Source organism: Ranitomeya imitator, chromosome 4 (genome assembly GCF_032444005.1).
Source record: "Ranitomeya imitator isolate aRanImi1 chromosome 4, aRanImi1.pri, whole genome shotgun sequence".
Lineage (NCBI taxonomy): Eukaryota > Metazoa > Chordata > Amphibia > Anura > Dendrobatidae > Ranitomeya > Ranitomeya imitator.
Genome location: NC_091285.1, coordinates 148,841,968 through 148,867,316, shown reverse-complemented (window position 1 = coordinate 148,867,316; position 25,349 = coordinate 148,841,968). Strand labels below are relative to the sequence as shown.

Here is a 25,349-nt window from a genome sequence, read left to right as displayed (position 1 = left end):
CTAAAAACATAAACTCCAGTTTATTAAATGTGCCAAGAAAACCTCTTCTACCTGAACTTCAACATGCAACTGCTCAAACAGGTCTTCAGAAACCTTGTCTGTACTCTCATGTTCTGTGAGCTTCTGCGTCTTTGTTCCCTGTGCCTGAGATCAGGTGGAAATTGTGGTCACAAAAAGGGGTATGCGGCTATTGTCTTGAAAAGGAATCTAGTAACCGTAGTCTTCTGTGCATGGCTGCTGTCTTCTGTGGTCAGGATTTTCTATCACTGCCCGCTAATTTAGGTAACGCTTTTCCCAACTCCAGGCATTAGTGGCTTTTTCAGTCATAAACTTGATATCGCTGTTCAGTTAATTAGCTGAGCTTGGAAGGAACGTTACCAATTGGGCAAGAAGTCCAACCTCGCTGTTGACTTGGCACCTTCATGACCCAGGTTCAGGTGCTCAGGTCTGTCTTGAGGATACATCTACTTGGGTTGAATATGCAGCAACATTTTTGCCACAGATATACTTGCAGAATATATGGTTTGTATTTTGTGGAATCTCAACCACACAATCCAGAGAAATATCTGCAGCAAGTAAATTTATGATGCAGATTTCACCCTTTCTAATGAGGAGTAGTAGTAGAGTACAGTAAATGTTCTGATTTCTGTCTTCATCTATCAAGTGATCTAAGGATTTGGGAACCACTTGATTACTGATAGACTGGAAGTCTTTATAAGTCTCTCATTTCTGCCACATTTGTCTTCTAGCATGTTAATTTAGGCTCGTATTTGCATTTTTAAAGGCTACTCTTTGAAGGGATTTAGTGCTAAATAGTGATTTTACATAAAGTGGCTGAGCCAGAAGTCTTTGCTTTATTTCTTGTTTCTGTGTTTTTATGTTGGATGTTTACTTTTGCATGTTTGTGCTTGTGTTTGCCACTTTCAGTAGTCTTTTGCTGATCACATTCTATTTCTTTCCTTTTAAGCCGGAGCCTCCACCATCAAATAAATGGCAATTGGACAATTGGCTTAATAAAGTTAATCCACATAAAGTGTCTCCTGCATCTTCAGTAGAAAGTAATATTCCATCCTCACAAGGTTACAAAAAGGATGTTCAGGAGCAGGTATCCGGAGCAAATTATACAGAAACAAGTGGGCCCAAGGAGTCTAACAACTCTACCCCAGTGAGAGACTCCAAGACAGCCCAAAAAGGGTCAGAGGGCAGTCGGGGGAGGCAAAAGTCTCCAGCTCAAAGTGAAAGTACATCTCAGAGAAGAAATGTTGGTAAAAAACAACCAAAAAAACTTGAAAAGACAACTGTCGAGGCTCCGAGGCGAGAGCTCAAAATTGAAAGTGTAACAACAGCAGAAACAACCACTAATCTGCCTGCTAACCGCCATAAAGCAGCCACAAAAGGGTCCAGAAAGCCCAATATCAAAAAAGAAACCAAGTCATCGCCACGGCCTGCTGCAGAAAGGAAAAAATACAACAAGAACTCTAGTAAACCCACTCAACAAAAATCCAAGGAGTTTATTGACACTGATACCTCATCTTCTGACTCTGATGAAAATGAAAGCCTTCCGCCTTCATCCCAAACCCCCAAATATTCTGAGAGCAATAGGACTCCTCCTGCTAAACCCTCCATTGAGGAGGAAGATACCGTTTTTCGGCAACGATTGTTCTCTCCTATGGAAGAGAAAGAGCTTCTTTCCCCTTTAAGTGAGCCTGAGGACAGATACCCTCTTATTGTTAAAATTGAGTTAAGCCTGTTATCGCGGATACCAGGGAGGCCTTTTAAAGAGACTGAACCACCGAAGGTGGAAAAGATTGCGACAGAGAAACATCCAAAAGAAACTCAAAAACAGACAGAAAAACCTTCCAGCAAGGGAAAGCGGAAACACAAGGTTAGTCCTGAGAACATTGTACATTACTGCAAACTTTGCTGTATTTCCTTCACTCTCCAACATAATTTTTGTGCTATGATGTTGAGTTTCAATATTTATTTTACCAGTATTATATAACCCCTTAACGACTGCCGATGCTGATTAAAATGGCCACTAAGGGGTATTATTTCCCTCATCGCGCCGTTTTAAAACGGTGATCAGCAATAAGGGTATAGCGTCACCCCACCACCACCAGAGTCCCAAGATCTCCTGGATTTCAGGGGCAGCTGAGACCCTGGAGAAACACGATCAGTGCCGGGAAATCATCATGTGATCATAGTTATCACGTAAAAAAAAATAATTTTTCTCTCGTCTGACATATACATGGCAGAGGAGAAAGAAATGTTGTCACCAAGCTCCCTCCCCCTGGCCCTCCGCGTCCTCTTCCTGAAAAAAAGTCGGGTATATGTGCACCTTGCAACAGCAGGGAATTTTCCTGTTGGTTCTGGCCTTGATCATTGTGCTAGGGTCTATCACAGTGAACAAAAGCCAATAATTAGTAAATCATAAACTGCCATCCCCCTCCCTCCCCCCCACACCCGTGTCATCCCCTTACATCTTTCTTTCATTCTTTGCCATCAGGCTCAGGGTTAGCTTTGGGGATTGTGCTGGAGATTGGACTCAGCGTTTGGGGATTGAACTTTGGGTCAGGGTTAGTCTCCAATTTAGGATTCGGTTTGGGTCTGAGGTTTCCCTTATAGTTGGGATCAGGGCTAGGGTTGGGTTCTTTCTTGGGATTGGGCTGTGTTGATCTCAAGGTTAGGGTTGGGATTGGGCTGTGTTGAGCTCAGGGTTAGGGTTGTGCTGGGTCACCATGGAGACCTTCGCATCGCGTTGTGCTGATGAGAGAAGACAGGGTGCTCACTCCCTGTGTGATGCTCCTCGATGTTGCTGTCACTGTTGACTGTGGCATCTGAGGGGTTAAACGTCTATTGGTGCTAGCACCGATCGAAAATTGTGACATTTTCACAAATAAATGCAAGCCATATCAAACTAATTTTACCACTGTTGTGAAGTACAATAAGTCACGTGAAAACATTCTCAGAATCTGTGGGACCTGTTGAAGTGTTCGAGTTTTTACCACATGAGGTGACACTGGTCAGATTTCTAAAATTTGACGTCCTAATTAGCTTTGTCTGTAAGGTGTTAAAAGGTCTTCAGAGTTAAGTGGAATTGTCTTTAGTCCCTAAATCTAAGTTTTTCAAATGTCCGTGTGTGGATTGTGATGCATGAGCTAAACGCGGGTCTCTTGATCTGAACTTGACCATCATGGGGCTATATGAGGCTATCAAGTTCAGATCCGGAGACCTGCTGCTAGCCTATACAGTCCATATGTGGACGTCTGAATGAGGCTTTAGGGTTCAAAGACTAGAACATAAGCCAAACCTAAAAATCTATATGAAAGACCTCTTGATAGCTATACTCTATTTTTCTGTAATTAAGTTTTGGTTTCCCTATCTGTGTATATTGGCTTCTGCTTTTGAGGAAAAGCTGAATGTCGCTGATGTTTTACTCAGTGTTGCCTACCATTCTCCCCATTCTCTCATGGGTCACAGCTGAAGCCCGTGTTGTCCTAGACCTCTTGACCACTGTTCGTGCAGGACTTGCCTGGAGAATAATAGAACTGCCATAAACTGCAGATTTCTTGCCAGTGTTTAGTGATCAAGTTGTCGAGTCCATCACAAGCATCTGCTGCTGCCTACCAGAGGACAATGGACATTTCTGAAATGGCTACATACAGACTACTTCTACATAGGGTTTGTTGAGCTGTAGACCCATGTGACTGGCCAAGTATTGAATTTTACATTTTTCTTCATGGAGTCTCCCTTTAAATCAGTTCTACACAATTCCTCTTTTCAAATGATTTACTTGAGTCATGAGATGTGGCAGGTGATATTTTCTTGAAAGTAAATTTAACAAAATTGCCAAACTTGATAGCCCGGATTTATTAATACATTTACTGTTATTGATTTCACAACGTAAGGAAACAAAACCCATTACCAATGGTTTTCAGACGCCGACACTGGAATATCATTGTAAAGATTGCATGCTCTTCATGTGCTGGAATAAGGGCCAAATGAAATGTGGCCATAACTTTTCAGGACGCGCTTTTTCTCTTAGTTCCATGGGCTGACACGCAGCATTGGCCCCTGTGCAATAACAATATAGGGCCACTCACACTTTCAGTATGGAGTTGCCTTTAGGTTACCTTTCCAATCAAGAAATCCAAACCGGTTTAACTGTATTTTAGAGGATTTTTGTGCTTATTCCTTTCAGAATGAAGAAGAGGTCAGGAGTAATGAAAGCAAGAAACAGAAATTGGAGGAGAAATCCTCAAGCCACAAGACGTCCAGCAGAGAGTGAGTTGATTAATAATGTCTGTCGGTGGTGGTACATAGGGGGAAAGATTCTGATTGTCCCAGACAGTGATTCTTCTCCTTAAATGAAGCCAGTTTGGACCTTAAAGCAGCATTTATATTTAGTCCATGTAAAGCCATATTCACATTTACAGCCTGAGCGTGTCACACGCCTGTAAAACCTTCGGTCTTCCGCACCAAATGTATTCATAAACCTCCGTTACCTGTCTGAGGCCTGAAAGGGTCCCTTTGGCCTTCATTGGGCCTGTGTATGTCAATATGCCTTTTTACCCTATAGAATGGTGCAATAGACAGCAACAGTATTTTATTGGAAGCCAAGGTATGTAGTGGAAGTTTATGGGCCATATAGACCGTTTTTATGTCCTCAATGTAGGCTTTAAATGTGAGTTAAAAAGGAGCCTCATGGGACTTCCATTTCCTGCAGGGGTGTGAGTGAAGTAAACACTTAGAAAACATTTCGATTATCTATATCTGCTTGTGGACAGACATTTAGGTCTTCATTAATGAAATGGCCCCCAATTGTCAAATTACTATCAGTCCTAAAAGAATGATTGATGTTCTATCAAAACATTTTTGCCCAAACCTAATGACCAAATCTTTTCAGAATTGTAGCGCGTAAACCCATTCCTGTTCTCTTCCCCTAACGCTTCGTAGCATCATGATTACTGTAGTTTTAGTTAATGTATGTACTGTTATAGGTCAACAAAACCGAATCCAGTAAAAGAAAAAGATCCACTTCCCTCCCCTGCTCCACCCGCTCTACAAAAAGATACTAAGAGTGAGCGGAAGAGGACAGTCAGCTCATCATCATCCCTGAAGTCCGGCAGTAGTGGCAGCACTAAAGATGGCAGCAGCAAAAGTAATTCTTCCGCCAAGCAAAGAAAGACTGAAGGGAAGTCCTCCAACACTACAAAAGAACCCAAGGTAAAGGAGTCAGCATCATCTTTGCCCTTTTGTGTTCTGAGCATTATAATCTTGTTAGAGTGGCTGTTTAGGACTAAGGGTACCGTCACACAGTGCAATTTTCATCGCTACAACGGTACGATCCGTGACGCTCCAGCGTCGTAGACTGCTGTCACACTTTGCAATCTACGACGCTGGAGCGATAATTTCATGACGTATGTGCGATGTAGAAGCTGTTGGTTACTATGCGCACATCGTATACGATATATGTTACACCATGCGATCATGCCTCCACAGCGGGACACTAGACGACGAAAGAAAGTTTCAAACGATCTGCTACGACGGACGATTCTCAGCGGGGTCCCTGATCGCAGGAGCGTGTCAGACACTGCGATATCGTAACTATATCGCTCGAACGTCACGAATCGTGCCGTCGTAGCGATCAAAATTGCACTGTGTGACTGTACCCTAAGGCCATGTTCACACCATCCTTTTTTTAATGCGGAATCGCCGCGATTTTCCCACTGCGGGTCCGCAGCTGTTTTCTATGCAGGGTACATTACAATGTACGCTATGGAAAACAGGAACTGCTGTGCCCACATTGAGGAAAATCGCGAAAAAAGCCGCGCTGAATAGCTGCGGTAAAAAAGAAGTACCATGTCACTTCTTTTTGCGGAACTGCAGCGGTTCTGCACCCATAGACCTCCATTGTGAGGTCAAACCCGCAGTAAAACCCGCAGATGAAAAAAATATCTGCGGGTTTTCTGCGGTTTGTGGTGCAGAACCGCTGCAGTGTGGCTGCCCCCCCCGTGCAATTAACAATTAAAAAATAGGGACAATTAAAAAATAAAGAATTTTTTTTTTTTTCCCACTAAGGTTAGAATAGGGGTAGAGTTAGGGGTAGGGGTAGGGTATTTTCAGCCATTTTAACCCTCAAAAACTTCCTAGAAAACACACAGACTCTGCATAGAAAACTGCATCAAAAAACGCACCAAAAAAAGGACCTGCGTTTTCTGCCAAGAGCTGCGGTTTTTAGTCCTGAAAAAAAAGGAGGGAAATCAGGAACGTGTGAACATAGCCTAACATGTTGAGGACCTATACTTGGGATAGGCCATCAATATTTGGTGGAGTGCCAAGACCTGACACCATCAGCTTTCGTCTGCTCAGATCTGAACAACGCAGCTCCTTACACTGCTTAGTCGTCACTCTTGTGCACGCAGGAGCGGAGATCTGCTCTAATACTAATGGAGAAACTTTACTTTCTAGGAGAAAGCCTCAAGTAATTCTGCTACTGTTGCCTTTATACCACCCATTGATAACAAATCCCGGAGAGCAAAGCTAACTTTTGAAGACAGGTAATGTAAATATTTGTGTGGTTTTTGGTAGTGTTTTAATTAAATGTTGGAAGTGGAAATCTGGATGTGGAATACTGGTAGATGAAACTACTTTCACTAGGCACCAGTTTTACTATATAGTGCTAAGGCCCACATTCACATTAGACTGTGTATAGGGGTCTCCCAACAGTTGATGTGGGGGGGAGTTAAGGATTCAACATGTCTTGGTTACACACTGTTGATCCTTTTTAGTTACCGGCAAGAACATCTGTACAAAAGTCTCTCTCATAGAGAACACAGGAACGTTCAGCAGAGTTAGAGCTCCTGACTATGGAGGAAAGATGGTTCGGCCAGATGACTAAATTACGAATTCTTACTAGTTTAATTGAAAGAAAAAAAATCTATCTCCTACATGGTTTTTATTACCGATGAGTTGTCTTGTTAAAATGATCATTGGCTAATAGCTAACAGAATTTATTGTTACGTGAGTTTCCAAAATGAGTATCCGCTGTAGTATAGTAATAAAAGCAGATTAAGAGGGTGATCTCATCATGAAATGTAACGGCACGTCACAAGCATGTGCCAGAACATTGTGACCAGTGATGGCCTCACCTACACACAGCTGGTGAAGCAGGTTAATAGCGCTGGGTTGTAATTGCATGCACACTGTGGCTGTAAAAATGCATTTTAAGGGTCTTACAAGTGAATTATTGTTTACCGCAAAAATACAGCACTTTACTATGAGAAAAATAAGTCGCCAGTTCATACAGACTTGCATGTAATTTGCAGCTGATCACTATAGTTATTTCAGAGGAAGTTAGCAACAACTCATAATTGGTTTATTTTTGTATATTTTATCTCATGGTTTTGTCTTCTCCTCCCAGGAATCATTCGGCTGACCATTATTTGCAAGAAGCAAAGAAGCTCAAGCACAATGCAGATGCTTTGGTAAAGTATTGATGTAGTGATGTTAGATTCTTCATATGTAAACTGGACGTAAGGCAGAACTACCAACCTTCTACAGATCTGCTGAATAGGAAGGGTGAGCACCAGGAAAGGAGAAAGGTGCAGTGTCCTATGAGTGTCGGATAAGTGTAGGTAACAGGAAAACAGTACCACTTATATATTTAACCCCTTAACGACCGACGATACTCCTTTTAACGGTGGCAGTTAAGGGTACTTACTCCTCAGCACCGCTTTTTAACGGCGCTGAGAAATAAGGTTAGGGTCACAGGTAGGGCTGTGCTAGGGTTGGAGTTTGAATTGGGGGGTTTCCACTGTTTAGGTACATCAGAGGGTCTCCAAACGCGACATGGCGCTCGCCATCGATGCCAGACAATTTTGGATTCAAAAAGTCAAACGGTGCTCCCTCCCTTCTGATCCCTTCCATGCCCCAAACAGTGGCTTTTTCCCATATACAGGGTATCTGCATACTAAGGAGAAAATGGAGCAGAACATTTGTTGTGCAATTTCTCCTCTTACCCTTGTGAAAATAAAAAAGTTTGGGTCTAAAATAATTTTTTTTTGTTGAAAAAGTAAAATGTTCATTTTTTCCTTCCACATTGCTTTAGTTCTCGTGAAGCACCTGAATCGTTAATAAACTTCTTGAATGTGGTTTTGAGCTCCTTGAGGCTATGTGCACACGTTGCAGATTTGGCTGCGCATACGCAGCGGATTGGCCGCTGCAGATACACAGCTGTTTTCCATGCGATTTACAGTACCATGTAAACCTATGGAAAACCAAATCTGCAGTGTCCATGCTGCGGAAGATACTGCATGGAAACGCTGCGTTGTATTTTCCGCAGCATGTCAATTCTTTGTGTGGATTCTGCAGCAGTTTACACCTTCTCCTCAATAGGAATCCACAGGTGTAAAACCGCAGGTGAAATCTGCAGCTAAAACCCAAAGTCCTGGTTCATACAAGGCTTTTTCTGTCTTCTTGTGCACGCTCTCAGCACTATTTTATAATGTGCGATGCTTCTATAGAGTTGTGTGGATCAGAAGTTACTATAAGGCTATGCATGCATGAAAGCGGCACGCTTTGCAGATTTTTATCTCTGCTTTGTTTATATGTACTCTATTGGTTTATTCTCCTATGAAAAAAATATGTATAATTTCCCTGTTGATATGTAACATGGGAGCAATTGCTTCTTGCCTGTAACCGAGATTCTCTTTTTAAAGTCTGACAGATTTGAGAAGGCCGTATACTACCTAGATGCTGTGGTTTCCTTCATCGAGTGCGGGAATGCATTGGAGAAAAGCGTGCAAGAGTCAAAATCCCCCTTTCCTATGTACTCTGAGACTGTGGAGCTAATTAAGTAAGTATTGGGCTTTAATTCACTTTCTGGTCATGATTTCTCTACTTTTAAACCTGCATTGATGGCAATTATTGACTGCAAAAAATGTGAAAAAAGTTGAGACTAAAGTATTATCACCTTATAGAGTGATCACGTTTACCATGTGATGGATCCTTTCTTGTCTAGTGATTATCCAGTTATTTAACCCCTTAGTGACCGAGCCAAATTTTTGAAATCTGACCAGTGTCACTTTATGTGGTAATAACTCTGGAACACTTCAACAAAACCCAGTGATTTTGAGATTGTTTTTTCGTGACACATTATACTTTATGATAATGGTAAATTTAGGTTGATATGCTTTGTGTTTATTTATAAAAAATATCAGAAATTTAAAAAAAATGGTAAAAAATTAGCAATTTTCAAACTTTGAATCATTATCCCTTTAATCCCGATAGTCATACCACAGCAAATCATTAATAAATAACATTTCCCACACGTCTGCTTTACATCAGCACCATTTGCAAAATGTTATTTTATTTTGTTAGCATTTTAGGAGGTTTAAAAATGTAGCAACAATTTAAATGTTTTTCAAGGAAATTTGCAAAATGTATTTTTTTAGGGACCTATCCATGTTTGAAAAGAATTTGGGGGTCCTATATATAGGGAAACCCCCACAAGTTATACCGTTTTAAAAACAGCACCCCCAGACATATTGAAAACTGCAGTCAGGTAGTTTATTAACCCTTCAGGTGCTTTACAGGAATTAATGCAAAGTGGCATGAGAAAAATGAAAATGTGTATTTTTACCACCTAAATGCCGCTAACTTCTGAACAGGTTACAGCAGACGACAGACTCTAAGGCCGCTATTTGGTTGTGAATTGCCATCGCAAACATCAGGACCACACAATCATGATCTGAGGGCACCAATTGGGATAAAGAAGAAGCCCCCACACTCTGTTAACCATTTATAATGATGTAGTCACTATTGACAGCAGCATCTAAGGGGTTAAATAGATTTGGATGGTGCAAACACCGATCATGGCTGATACAGCAAGTTGTCAGCTATAGTGGACAGCTGACAGCTGCTGGATTGTCACCTGTATGGGGATATAAGTCTCTTATATCTCAGGTCAGTTAAAAGGCGTATTGGCGGTCACTAAGGGGTTAAAACGAATGACGTGGGATAAGCCATAAATATTAGATTAGTCGGGGTCCTCCTCTGGACAACTCAGCTGATCAAATGTTTGAAGGTCCCTTCAAAAACTTTGTGATAGACTTCAGCTTAGTCTCACTACCTTAGGCAGGTTGTACACATTCAATAAGCGTTGTCCAAACTTGCCGATTTTGCACAAGGATTGCAGCAGATGATGGGATAATTTTAATTTGAACATGTCCAATCAGTTTTACCTATGGTACATTAGCCAATAGATGATGAAGTTATAGGACAGCTGATGGCCAGATGAATGAATGGTTTTTATGTATAGTCAGCAGTTCCTCTAACACTTTTGATCTTTTCTGTAACTTTATTCAGAGTATTTTTGTGATCACTATAGATTCTTTAGAAGAGCTAGTGGACTGATATATATTATAAAATATGAATAATTGGACATGATGTTCCCATAACCTAGAGATCTACGTCTGAACCACTTTCTGACAGATGTGCCATTTCTCCTTAGGTATACCATGAAACTGAAAAGTTCTTCAGCACCAGATGCTACAGCAGCTGATAAAAGGCTGGGTGTTCTTTGGTAGGTACAGATACAATTCTAGAGCTTGGAATTCATACCCTTAATGAAATGTTCTCATTCACATGTTTTATAAGAATAGTATTGTTGCCCCTTTCTACTCACCAGTGGCCGAATCCCCCAGGGTCAGTGTATAAGTGAGACTAATAGTTACTGTGGATTGTCCATGTGAAGATGACCTGCAGACCTATGTTACATTAATGCTATCTGCTTGTGTTGTCTTCAGTCTCCGATGTCAGTCCCTCCTGTACTTGAGATTGTTTAAACTGAAGAAAGAGAGTGCACTGAAGTATTCCAAAACCTTAACCGAGCACCTAAAAGTAAGTCACGGAGATGCATATTCCCTTCTAGGCTGCAGCCGTCATTACTAGTAATCAGTGGAGGAGGTTGTATTCTTGTAGCTTGTCCTGTGTACCAGCTATAAGGCCTTGTTACAGCTAATGCAGATAGAGCTAAATGTAATGTCTCGTGTCCAGGATCGCATGCATGCCAGATACATATACATATATATGTGTGTATGTATAATTCAAGATCTATATATATCTAAAGGAAGTACAAAAATCATTTTGTGAGTGGTAGACTCATATAAGACCCCTATAAAGCCTTATACCCAAATGAGTGTTGGTTTAATCCCTTAAATTCCAAGAAGTAAAGAAAAAAACTCTATTAAGATGGCTGGTAATGAAACTTCTTTAACCCTTGGTACATTGAATCCTTCCTTATCGTTACAGAATTCTTACAATAATTCACAAGCGCCGTCGCCGGGTATGGGAAGGTAAGAAATTCTGTGTTTTATTCCAGACTATACACAGCAGGGCTCATGGCTGGTTTCCGCTGTGCACACATGCATATCCTGCAGTAAGCATTTTGCTTTATCGGTTGTGGGGTAGCAGTACAGGCTCTAAGCTGTGGGATCACACATTCCAGCATGCCAGTCCAGCAGTTTTGTATGAATGAATTTACATTTTGGTGCTTGTTTTTTTTCTCCGTGTTCCTGTTCCATCAGACTTTATTGATACCATTTTGGGGTAGATACATTATTTTGATCACCTCTTATTGTACTTTTAGGAGAGTATGGTTCTTGGGCAGAGGGGAATGAAGTTCTGGGCTTTAGATTTTCTGCTTATGATGAGGCAGATTCAGAAGTCTGCAGTCACACACAGTGACTGCAGACTTATCATTTTAGGCCAGATAACCCCTTTAATGTTTACCAACTAGATTGAGGCCAAAAGCTGCTCCTGGCCTTCACCTGAAAATGTTTCATGTGTATGTCAGGAGATTTTCCAGTATACACAGTAAACGTAGGAAGAAAAACCAGTGATGGGTACAGACTTGGTCTTTATATGTACCTGTGCCCTGGTGATAATGTTGTGACGCCTCACATCGTTTGTTTCTCTCTCTATGAACAGTAAGTCTGTCAGCATGCCTTCTCCAGTGTCTCCAAAGTTGTCCCCTGGTAGTTCCAACAACTATACCTCCAATGTGTCCAGTTCATCGGGTGGCACTTCGTCAGTAACTATTCCACAGAGGATTCATCAGATGGCTGCCAGCTATGTCCAGGTCACATCCAATTTCCTTTATGCCACTGAGATTTGGGACCAAGCTGAACAGCTTTGTAAAGAGCAAGGTGGTAGGTGTCTCTTGTATCGAGCATACAGATCCACAGTCCTCGTCATGCGTGTGACCGTCAGTCTTCTAGCAGTGGTCTCCTTTCTGAAACCCTTGTTTTGTTTGTCCCCCCTCAGATTTTTTTACAGAACTGGATAAAGTCATGGGCCCTTTGATCTTCAACTCGAGCACCATGACAGAACTGGTACGCTATACCCGTCAAGGCCTGCATTGGTTGCGCTTAGATGCCGGTTTGAAACATTAAGGACCCACATAATGAAGCGTGGAGTATTTTCTTGCTGCCTCTACATTTTTCCACAACACTGTGTCCTGCTTGGAAGGAAGACTGCCATAACATACCGTCTGGTTGGCGCTGAGGACGAGCGGCTCCGCACCACTTTGTTTCAGCCATATCCATCTACACTTTCCTGGACGCCTTTGCTAAGAGACACAATGAAGCTTCACTTTTTATTTAAGAAAAGAAACGTATTTAAACTATTTTCCTAGCATTATGAATGTTATTATTTTCCATCATTTTACAGAAGAATCCATATTCCTGGTATCATGCACGATAACTTTTTAAACCTATTTATTTTATAAAGCTTAATGAAATCTAAAAACAACGGGCAGGCTGTGCCCTTCCCTCGTCTATGGTCAAACCTTGTAGTCCGGAGTGTTTGACATCTGAAATCATGTTTTTCAGCAGTGAAAGGGGGTTGTGCAGTTTTTAATATATCATCTATATCAAAGTAGCCTTCCAAGTACTTTATATGATACAACATATGCATTTCTTGTTTTTTTTATGGTTTGTGGGCTGTGTTACTTTTGTACTGTCTTTCCGCGTTAGAGAAGAAAATGAAGAGCAGTGCATCTTAGGGTAGCGATAGGTACTTTTCATACATGGCATACACGGCTGTGAAAGAATGTTGATGAGACACAAACCAGACCCGGAGCACGTCCATCCAATATAAAAGAGATTCTAGAGACTATATATAGAAATATATGAGAATATAGAAGTATTATTGACTGGGTGAAGGACTGACCCTCTCCACCACATGAGAAAACACTATATTACAATCAGTAGGATACATAGCTTGTATGAAAGGCAATCTTCAGATTGGGTGAACAGGGTATGATTTATTATACAGAATATAGTCGCATATGATGGAACCATGCCAGGCCTTTAGTATTGAATCGATCTCTCGTATTTCCCAGTATTGTCCTTGCAGAGTGTTGGATATACAGAAGTGTAGCTGGTTTTCAGCTGATGGCAGGGAATCAAGGCTTCTCTGTGTTTAGCCCATAAAATGGGATTCTTTTGAAGTCTGCAATTCCCTAGTAAAATGTACCTAGACTTTTTTTTTTTTTCTAGCCCTGGTGCCAAGGAATTTAAAGGTCTTCATATTAGTGGAAATGCCAAGCTAGACTCCAAATTTGTATTTATATAGGAGAAAAGATGTTCTACATTGTATGAAATGGATGCAAAATTCTCAATGTGTGAAGTGTTTGCTCTTCAGAAGGGAAGGCTCGTGGAGTGCCTCCCCGTAGACGCCAACGGTGGTGGGTTCTGCTCATACAGAAGTGGACATATGGATCGAACAGAAAGTCCTTTTTATATTGGTCATTTAGCTTTAACATAACATTCAGGAATCAGGTCTATTGATATCACATCTAGCTCTAAGGAGGTTACTTTGAAAGGGGCTGCTAATTTAGAAAGAAGTTAGGTTTCTACATCAAGGTTCCTCATTAGTAGCACTGCTTAAGATAATTGACGCTGTGGCACTGCTTTGCTGAGTGCCAGCTCTTGTCCTTACATATGATTTAGCATACTGTATGTATCCTTGGATTCAGTGCAATCATAAGCTTGACCACAAATGGCTAAACCAGTAATGGTTGACTGTGGTCCTCTTCTGAACCTACGATCATGTTTAGCCATGGGGATTGACAATAATGAGAGCCAGGGTTAATTATATCTCCGATACTAATTTAATATTAAGACTTTAAATTATGAACATGCCATACGCTGTAACGGCTGATATTATTGCACGTGTGACACATTGCTGTCACTTCCCAATATAAACAATGGACTTTTCCTTACAATAATCAAGTTATGCCTGTTCTAGTAAAAATACCCATGCCACATACTGGTGATTTCACACACTGTTCCTAAAGAGCCACACTAGCTGTTCTTATACATAGGACTTGTTCAATATTAGGATAACATGGCTGCCTTGTTCCCAAAAAACTCCATTCCTGTCTAAAAGCTGAATTTGGTTTTGCGACTTTGCTCTATACACTTCATTGGGGTCTGAGCTGCAGTACTAGACGACCATACTCCATGTAATGGTCCAGAAGGCCTGATGGGTTGTGGTGGTAATGGTCCAGAAGGCTTGATGGGTTGTGGTGGTAATGGTCCAGAAGGCCTGATGGGTTGTGGTTGGAATGGTCCAGAAGGCCTGATGGGCTGTGGTTGGAATGGTCCAGAAGGCCTGATGGGTTGTGGTTGGAATGGTCCAGAAGGCCTGATGGGTTGTGGTGGTAATGGTCCAGATGGGTTGTGGTTGGAATGGCCCAGAAGGCCTGATGGGTTGTGGTTGGAATGGTCCAGAAGGCCTGATGGATTGTGGTGGTAATGATCCAGAAGGCCTGATGGGTTGTGGCGGTAATGGTCCAGAAGGCTGAATGGGTTGTGGTGGTAATGGTCCAGAAGGCCTGATGGGTTGTGGCGGTAATGGTCCAGAAGGCTGAATGGGTTGTGGTGGTAATGGTCCAGACGGCCTGATGGGTTGTGGTGGTAATGGTCCAGAAGGCTTGATGGGTTGTGGTGGTAATGGTCCAGAAGGCCTGATGGGTTGTGGTTGGAATGGTCCAGAAGGCCTGATGGGCTGTGGTTGGAATGGTCCAGAAGGCCTGATGGGTTGTGGTTGGAATGGTCCAGAAGGCCTGATGGGTTGTGGTGGTAATGGTCCAGATGGGTTGTGGTTGGAATGGCCCAGAAGGCCTGATGGGTTGTGGTTGGAATGGTCCAGAAGGCCTGATGGATTGTGGTGGTAATGATCCAGAAGGCCTGATGGGTTGTGGTGGTAATGGTCCAGAAGGCCTGATGGGTTGTGGCGGTAATGGTCCAGACGGCCTGATGGGTTGTGGTGGTAATGGTCCAGAAGGCTTGATGGGTTGTGGTGGTAATGGTCCAGAAGGCTTGATGGGTTGTGGTGGTAATGGTCCAGAAGGCTTGATGGGTTGTGGTGGTAATGGTCCAGAAGGCTTGTCCAGAAGGCTTGATGGGTTGTGGTGGTAATGGTCCAGAAGGCTTGATGGGTTGTGGTGGTAATGGTCCAGAAGGCTTGATGGGTTGTGGTGGTAATGGTCCAGAAGGCCTGATGGGTTGTGGTGGTAATGGTCCAGAAGGCCGGATGGGTTGTGGTGGTAATGGTCCAGAAGGCTGAGAATCGCTTTTTTGTTTCGAGGCAGTATCTAATAATGTTGATGGTCCCCATTTACACTGTAATCCATTACAAAGCCTGTGGCTAGATGTGCTATATGTGGAATACACAAGCAGATCCGTATACCAGACTATACCTAGAGACTGGGGGTCTCCCGTTACCACTGGCGTATTGCATGATCATCCCCCTTCCTTCAAACCGCACTCGAAGAACTGAATTTCTGGACCATAGAACTGTGTGTCAGGGAGTGAGGTGCAATTATTTCTGTATTCCCTATACATACATTGCAGGCAGGATTCCTCCTTAATGCCATCTTTGTCATTACCGTGCCATCACCAGGCATCTTTCTCAGAGTATATTTGCGTTACTGTGTCTTCCTCCCCACCCCCACGATATGGTAAGTGATGTTTTGGCTGCTGGCTTTGCGGGGAGTCTTGTGTGGTCACAGACTGTATTAGTTATTTCACCGCCGGTGTTTTCTTCCTTTTACCTCACTTATCGGGTGACTCTTCTGTCTGGGAGAGCTGCTGTCAAAGTGCTTTCATCCAAATATCCCAAGAAGGTGCTCCTTGTGGTGCCCACGCTTGCATCCTCGTTCCGTCTTCATACATCCCAGTAATGGACTTCTCCATATTGATCATGTGTGGGCCCTTTCTAGATGGGAGTGAAGCAGTGGTTGTGTATTTAGCCTTATGCCACGTTCTCCTCCTTTGTGCCTTACCTCAGGATCTTTCTAGAACCAGGACTGTTAGCGAGAGCCTTCTATAACGCGTTATTGTGTGATCTGCAATTTCTGTATTATGTGAACAGTATAGGGAAACATTCAGCACATGACGGTGACTGTTCGGGTGTATTTCCCACTGTCTAGTTACATCCCAGTGTTCTAGCGAGAGAAGGAAAATGTGTGACTTTCTCTGGGTCATATGAAGGAAGCCGAGAAGAATAATGCACTCCATATAACCTTAGGAAACGGGCCGTTCTGTAGGGAAAACTTGTGTTTGCATGACACCTTGAGCATGACCATCTCTGTATTATCAGGGTAAGCCATATTTACCGTCAGTGTATGATAATTGATGCCTCTGCGAAATGTCATCTGTTGGCCTTTTGTTAAAGGGAAGCTGTCAGCAGGTTTTTGCAATGTAATCTGAGAGCACCATTATTCAGAATTGGAGAGCCCAATTACCGCCATCTCACTTACTGGGCTGTGTTTTACTTTTTCAATACAATCAGTGTTTTATCAGCAGAAGATTATCACTACAGGACAACTGGCCTGGCGCCTCCTAGTCCAACCACAGCTTTCTGTCACTTTACAATGTATATAGAAAGCTGTGGTGTGGGTAGGCTAAGGGTGTTTTCACATTGCGTCGGGTCACATTTCCACCTTCTGCAAAACATGATTTGGATGTATGCACCGATGGGGCCATAGACTATAATGGTGTTGGCAGAGCAAACGTGCATGCACTCTGGCGTGTAGTCCTGTTGGACGCAGACAGCCAGACACAAGTCTGCACGTCCGTCTGCAGTGGGCGGAATTGCTCGATAATGATGCACAGCAGAGCGCACATTCGCCATAATTATCTATGGCCTCGTTGGCGCATACATCCATATCCCATTTTGCAAGGGGGTGGTTTGGACATATAACCCCGACCGGGCCACCGAGTGTGTACTAAACACAATGTGAAAGCACCCTTATACCCATCTCAACAACTGAGTTCTCCTAGATCTGAAGCAGAGAAAATATTGCTGGAATCAGGGTCTCTGTTCCTGCTGTCAGATTACATTGCAAAAATCTGCTTGCAGATACCCTAAAATATGAAACTAATGGATGACTGGGATGGATTATGTCCCCCATCCAGAATTCCTCTCGTTTATTACAGTATTGTGCCATCAGCCATAGTCATATTTTTCAATTCCCTGCTCTTGGAACAATTTAATCCAGAACTTTACACTACTCAGATTAGGATTTTGCTGCCCTTCGCTGCCGTTCTGCATTGTGCCACTTAGACAATGGTTCTATCTTTCCAGCGGCAACACCGTAGCATTGTGATTTTGAGGACGCCATAAGCCTCCGATTTGCTGCTTCCTTCCCCCTCTCCACCAGCACCCCGTTTAGTCTGTGCACATCTCTACCCAGAGGAGGGGTCTTGTGCCAATTGAAAAAGCTTAGCTGCTCCATTTGTGAAGGAAGGCAACGCTGAGAACGCGACGTAGAGCTCATTTTAGCATGTTTCCATTGTGGATTAATGATCCATTATTTGGCCATTGAAAATAGATTATTTTTTACACGAGCAAATGGCGTTCTTATGAAATCATGACCTGTTGGATAATACAGATTTATTTTGCTATCATAACATAGTCTTATTTAGTCAGATGTACAGATTGCGAATAATGTGAAGTAGCTGAAGCTCATATACGGGATGATCTCCAGAAGAGCTATACTGTAAGCCTCGAATAGAAGTGACAAAATGGCTCCTTTCCCATATGTCAGACATATAGTGGGAGGGTAACCACTGCTAGAGGACACGTCATTATTGTAAAATAATATTTGTTGTAATTTTTTATGGAAATGTCCTCCTTCCAGGTTTCTCAGATCATTGGCTTGAAATCTGGGCGAAGACTCTACAATTGAATTATGTGGGCGATGCGATCCAGCCCAAACTCAATTCACATGTGAAGCTGGGACAGAAGCCTCCAAAGTACACTAAGGAGATGAAATGGTTAATAGTCTGAGGTTCTTGCTGTAGTATGCAGTGTGTAGTACTCGTTAAATATGGTTGTAGAGTTTGGTCGCTGATTTTCCTTTCTCGAGGTAGCGTTCAGCCGGCCATATCATTATTTATTCACGTGGCAGGAGTCTGGCGGCGTCTTCTCCCCCCGCTCCTGCAGATTAATATTCAAGTGCAATGTTCTCCTTGTAGATTACAGCTACATTGATGTTTTTGTTCATTTTTTTTCTTGATAAATAAATGTATTTATAATTGTCCATACACGTGGAAGGATACCAATATAACTTCATCCAATACTGTGGGCAAAGGGATTTTTAATGGTATGTGTCCTGCATCAGTGTATCAGTGTCCCCGCACCCATAACATGCTACCTGCAGTTCTTTCTATCTTGTCAGGTGTCATTTATTTCTGCTGGATACAAATTTTACTTGGATTGTATACAAAGATTATTACGGACCTGTCTGAGAAATGCTGAGACTTGTAGTTCGTTAACATGTGCAGTAATTTTAATAGCTTTCCTAGCAGTGTTAAGAGATCTATATTTGCTAAAAATACTATTATACTAATGACTGAAAAGGCAGAACTTGGACTATGTTCACACTTACATTCGGACATTGTGTTTGTTTTGAGACAGGTAGAATGAACCCCTTAATGATTGGAGCTTTGATTCTCCAGGTCATTACGAGTTCATAGACACTAAACATGTCTAGGTTCTTTTTCATCTACAGATAATACAGGGTGGAACTTGTAGCAATCTAGCATGTACAACCATAGAGGTCTTAAGGAGACTTGTGGTTGTCATGCCTACGCACCGATGACCCCCGATCACGTGAAGGGGGTCACTGGTGCGCGCATTTCCGGCTGTAAGCGCTTGTTAAATGCCGCTGTCAGTTTGGCAGCGGCATTTAACTAGTTAATAGGCGCGGGTGGATCGCAATTCTTCCCGCGCCGATTGCTGGCACATGTCAGCTGTTCAAAACAGCTGAAATGTCCCGGCTTTGATGCGGGCTCACCGCCGGAACCCACCTCAAAGCGGGGGATCTGCCATCGGACGTACTATCCCGTCCGATGGCAGAAAGGGGTTAATGTCCAAGACTAATTGATTGCATAACTGAGTGGAAATAGTGATTTCCCCCATTGATTATTATGGGTTCCACTATCTGTCCGTTTTTAAAACTAAAGTAAAAGTGCATCATGCAGAACTTCTTCTTCTGTTCTAAAACCTGGCACATAATAGAACCCAGATGGCTTCCAAAATAATCAGTGGGGTCCTTCTGCTTGGTCCTCGAAACCAAACCCATGGAATGTGGGATTGGAAGTGTGAACGCAGTCTAATGTGCCTATTTCTGGGGTTAAGTAGGTTCTATCTAGTGTTGGGCAGGAGGATTCTGCCACTGTCCTGCTCTCACACCTTCACAAATTGCATGTAACTGGTATATCCTCTCACATAACTTCCTGCTGTTCACCTCGAAAACCTATATTCTTCACGGCCTTTGCACAGGAGTTTTGTGCTGCAATTTTTGGAAGCATTTTCGTACAGTAAGTCACATATGTACGATCGTCTTCCTTTTCACTGAAAGGCTTTGATGTTAACAATTGACCCATTTGCAGTATTAAGCAATGTGTGGTTACCGTCTCGCTGTCCTAAACCTGAACTTTCAGTTCCCCTGTTGCTTGACCACATTAAATTTGCATTTTTGTTGTTCATTCACATTGCAGAACGCAACCATCATGAGAATGAAGCATGTCTGCCATTCTTGTCCATTTCTAAGAAAAAATGTATTTCCATTTTTTTAATCATATTATTTTTTGATTTGTGGGTCAGCAGATGATTACAATGTTAAGAACATATGAGCCTTCAGTGTGACCAGCTACCACGAACGATGGAAATGTCAGACTGCGATCATTTTGTAAAACATGGCTGCGTAAGGTTACGTTCACACTTGTGTTTGCACATTCCCTTTGTCTCTTCAGAATTGAGGAACAGACCAATCGAATTACTGTGCGAAACGGATCTGTTGCATAACTGATCCAAACAAGCAACAGGACCTCATTGATTGTTATCTGGTCCTTTTGGGTTCCGACATGGTTTAGTTTTTAGAACAAGGGGAACAAATATTTCTTCAGTTCTAAAAACGGAAACGTTTGCATCCATTTTGAATGGATCCATTTTGAAGAACAAAGAAAGTGCCTGAATGAAGTGTGAACATAGCCTAAGATGGACATCAAGAACTCTAAGGTTCTGTTCAGTTCTGCACAGGCAACATAACAGAGCAGACATACGAATGCCAACCTAAAATATTATTAATGGAAGACCTCAATGCATGTATGTATGTATGTATGTATGTAGATGCTTCAATTATACAATTTCCCCAGTAAAATTCTAGCTTACTGTATGGTATTTTTGCCAGTCAGGCCTACAAGAGCTTGTGCCCCAGTGTTATTTCTGGTAGCCATATTGCAGCAGGGTTTTCTGATGTCTTCTATGTTGGCGTGTATTGCAGGTTATTCTCCTTTTGAAGGCATTCTCAGTTCTTAAAATATTTGCCACCATTTTGACAACATGATTCGCCTCCATACAGACACTCTGCCCCCTTCCGCTTGACACCAACATTGAGTATTGCAGTTGAGTCATGTAGGAAACGATGCCTAAAATGTAGGACTTCTCTTGGGGACACTGACGTGTGATCTGCTTCTACTTCCGGAACGTGTTCTAATATGTATTTTAGAATGTTTCCCATTTCAGGTCTAATCAGGACTTGGGAATGTGTCTGTATTTATTAAAAAAAGATCATTTTTATTGTTAAGATGTAGTATACATATTTTTATTTAGTAATTAATTTTTACCACTGGAAATTACATTTATTTAGAAAGGTACTCCAGATGAAAAAAAAAAAGCTTTTATTATTATTATTATTAATCAAAATTTTGTACTGTGCTTCAATCCAAAATGTGTCATTTTTTTAACCAAATCTTTAATTAAAAATGTTTTTGTTGCAATACATTTTTAAATGACAAAATGTACTTTATGCTCTCAAATTTTCAATTTCTATGCGAGTTTGAGCTTTTCACTTCACAAAGCTGTAATGTTAAGCAAAAGTTTTTCTCTCCCACACCTGTATAGTATATGTATTTTGTGGTTTTTGAGAATATAGGAAGTTTAGAGTGTCCGAAGCATAAGTTTTAATGTGTATTTTTAAACAAATGTATGGCAATTCAAATACTTGGAGAAAAGGGTATTGCATTTCAATTTGTAAAAAAAATAAAAAATAAAAACCTTTTTAATTGTCATTAAAATGCTTTGTAAAATGCGATCTGTAACTGGAGAAACTACGTTTAATAAATATCATAGATTTTCTGTATTGAACAATTTGTCTCTTCCATGGTGGTTTTGTGGGAAAATACCGGTATGGTGCACCAGTGAGAGATGGTCCTGCCTCCACAGATGGACACGAAGCCTAGCGCAAATTGAAACACACCGCCCTTGTCATCTTAATGGTTTCCTGTTCTTTTAAAGGAGGAGCTTGGAGTATGGGTTTGAACCATGAAGATAGAACATCTTGGTAGACTAAGCTGCCTCCAAGCAAGGACTACAGTTAAATAGGTCATTGTGGTTGCCCTCTGGAACCTAACCCTACACGTGGAGAAGTCCAACAGTCTCGATAGCCTTCCTCCTGACTCTTGGCTTGACCTGCTACTTCAACGATAACCATTTTTACCCCTGAATCATTAAGTATAGCAGTAGTCAGTGGTGCAATCAGACATTGAGGAGGGACTCAGCCAGACTATACCTTTTTAAATGGGTTATTTTGCTTCCTATGTCCTAGTTATGAAATTGTTGCTTTATGTGAATATAGAAAAATGTGCTTTAACCCCTTTCTGCCATGGGATTGAATAGTACGTCCGATGGCAGAACCCCCGCTTTGATGCTGGCTCCGGCGGTGAGCCCGTATCAAAGCTGGGACATTTCAGCTGTTTTAAACAGCTGAAATGTGCCCGCAATAGGCACGGGTGGAATCGCAATCCACCCACTCCTATTAACTAGATAAATGCTGCTGTCAAACTGACAGTGGCACTTAACCATCCGGCCGGAAATGCATGCATCGGTGACCCCGCCACGTCATCGGCGCGTCGGCATGACAACCAGAGATCCTCTATGTGGTTGTCTATGCCAGATTGCTATGAGCGCCACCCAGTGGTGGGTGCTCATAGCAATGCAGTAATTCTGCTACATAGGGGCCGATCTGAGCATCGCCTCTATGTAGCAGTGGCGATCAAGTTATGGCAGCTTCTAGCCTCCCATGGAGGCTATTGAAGCATGCCAAAAACTTTAAAAATATGAAAAAAATATAAAAGTTTAAATCACCCTCATTTCGCCCCATTCAAAATAAGACGATTAAAAAAAAAACCAAACCTACACATATTTGGTATCGCCGTGTTCAGAATCGTCCGATCAATAAAAAAAGGATTAACTTGATCACTAAACGGCGTAGCGAGAAAGTCAAAACGCCAGAATTACGTTTTTTTGGTCGCTGTGACATTGCATTAAAATGCAATAACGGGCAATTAAAAGAATGCATCTGCACCAAAGTGGTATAATTAAACACGTCCGCTCGGCATGCAAAAAATAAGCCCTCACTCAATCCATGATCACAAAAAATTGAGAAGCTACAGGTAACGGAAAATTGCACAATTTTTTTTTTTTTTTTAGCAAAATTTGGAATTTTTTTTTCACCTCTCAGATAAAAAAAGGACCTAGACATGTTTGGTGCCTATGATTCTTCAGGTCATTACGAGTTCATAATGTCAGGTCAGTTTTAGCATTGAGTGAGTCCAGCAAAAAAGCCAAACAAAAAACAAGTGTGGGGATTGCACTTTTTTTTGCAATTTCACTGCACTTGGAACTTTTTTTCCCCCCGTTTTCTAGTACGCGACACGGTAAAACCAATGGTGTTGATCAAAAGTACAACTCGTCCCTCAAAAAAAAAAAAGGGCTCACATGGCCATATTGATGGAAAAATTAAAAAAGTTATAGCCCTGGGAAGAAGGAGAGCGGAAAACGCAAAACCGAAAAAATCTCCTGGGGTTAAGGGGTTAAAAAGTCAGTGTTTTATCAGCAGGAGGTCATCACAAGACGACTAGTTGTCTCCTGTCATGCAGTCCTCTTGCTGTGTGTAACCACACCCCCACCAGTGTACACAGCTGTCAATCAGTGGTGTGGCCGGGGTGATACATCATAAGAATCTATGGTATGTTGCTCTCAGATTACATATCAAAAACCTTGTGACAGATTCCCTTTAAAGCAATATGGATGTGATATTTGTTTTTACATAACAGGCCAAAACATGTGAGAACTAGCCCATAACTATAACATTTTAATAATATTTCATATCACAGTCTTTGACTTGTCTCCTATTGTGGTGAGGCTCATTCAAAGGGTATGCTCATGACCATATTTTCACAAAGCGCTCTAACACCGATGTTATTCAATTGGGCTTTTCAGATGACATGTAACGAATGTCTGTAAAAATAAATCACAGAATCACACGTATTTCAAATGAGACTCTCCTATTCAGGTTAATGCATGCGCACAAAATTTGGAACCATATTGCTTCCAATTTTTATGGATACATTGCCATTATTAACCTAGAAATCTCTGTTGTTGTACACTTTATAACATGCTGACATATAAAAGTGGATACAATCCAGATGTAAAAAAAAAACAGACTGCCCAGGCTCCACCCCATCTCCGCCTCCACCCCTCAAACTGTTCACAGTCCCACCGCTCTCTCTTGGAAAAGCTCCACTTCTCACCAATCACACATTAACAGTTCCCATCACCAGATCACACATATAGCCAGCTGCTTTTGTTTTGGCCAAAAAAATTTTTAAGCCGCCACCACAACAAGGTAGACTCTTTTGGCCAAGCACTACTCTATCCTATTAATCATTTGTTAAAATATCCAATACAATTTTGGTATATTTTTATTTTTCATTTTTTAAAATGACCAATATCACATACAGGGGACAAATACCATCGCACCATCACCAGAAACCATATTACCACCACAGTACCAAATAATATCACATACAAGGGACAAATACCACCACACCATAACCAGACACCATATTACCACCACATAGTGACCTATAATACCACGTACAAGGAACAAATACCGCTACACCATGTCCAGACCACTTATTACCACCAAAGTGACCGAATAATATCACGTACAAGGAACAAATACTGCCACACCATGGCCGGAAAACATATTACCGCCACATAGTGACTGAATACTACAATACTTATCATTAATTAAAAAAAAACTAATATCACCATAAGTGCCATTATACAAAGGAGATCTGTACTTAGTATGCAGTGTCTGTGTACAGGTAATACAGTGATCACCGGTGACATTATACACACGAGCGCTGTATATATTGTACAGGTTGTACCGTGATCAATGACATTATACACATGAGCTCTGTATATAGTGTGTATAAAGGTAATACAGTGATCACTGGTGACATTGTACACAGGACCGCTGTATACAGTGTATAGTGTCTGTACAGGTAACACACTGACTCAACAGTGACGTCTCTAGGTGAAGTCCTTCATCTTTGCTTTTTTTCTTCATCCAGCACAAACCACCATCACTTCTTCCAGGCAGGGCTCGTCTCTGCAGGAAATAACAGTTATTTAGACCCCCACTTGCAGAACACATTACTTCATTTTTTTCCCCAACTTCTACACTACACCAGATGAAAGAAAAAAAGGCGACATAGTGTTGCTGTGCACAGTAACAGGACCGCCACCCCCATTTAAAACCGATTCCCAAAAAATAATATCCCTTAATTAGCCCCTATGGTAATAATATCCCCCATTCTGGCCCTCGTGTGTCTCGCTCCAGCCATATGTTCTCCCATCCTGGCTCCATAAGTTCTCCCATCCTGCCCTCATCGGTATCCTTTCTGCCCTCATGTGATGTC

General features: G+C 41.8%; 1 protein-coding gene across 2 annotated transcripts in view; it reads left to right on the top strand.

Annotated features, from left to right (window-relative positions):
• The window catches only part of AFF4 (ALF transcription elongation factor 4), a 100,075-nt gene extending 78,346 nt beyond the window's left edge, over nt 1-21,729 (top strand). For both annotated transcript variants that reach the window (XM_069764022.1, XM_069764021.1), the window contains 11 exons: nt 968-1,885; nt 4,202-4,284; nt 5,001-5,226; nt 6,472-6,560; nt 7,424-7,487; nt 8,721-8,857; nt 10,514-10,585; nt 10,809-10,902; nt 11,314-11,357; nt 11,992-12,212; nt 12,328-21,729. In XM_069764022.1, coding sequence (XP_069620123.1) covers nt 968-1,885; nt 4,202-4,284; nt 5,001-5,226; nt 6,472-6,560; nt 7,424-7,487; nt 8,721-8,857; nt 10,514-10,585; nt 10,809-10,902; nt 11,314-11,357; nt 11,992-12,212; nt 12,328-12,455 — 2,076 coding nt within the window. In that variant the 3' untranslated portion in view covers nt 12,456-21,729. The remainder of the gene's footprint in view (nt 1-967; nt 1,886-4,201; nt 4,285-5,000; nt 5,227-6,471; nt 6,561-7,423; nt 7,488-8,720; nt 8,858-10,513; nt 10,586-10,808; nt 10,903-11,313; nt 11,358-11,991; nt 12,213-12,327) is intronic.
• Nucleotides 21,730-25,349: the final 3,620 nt, after the last annotated feature.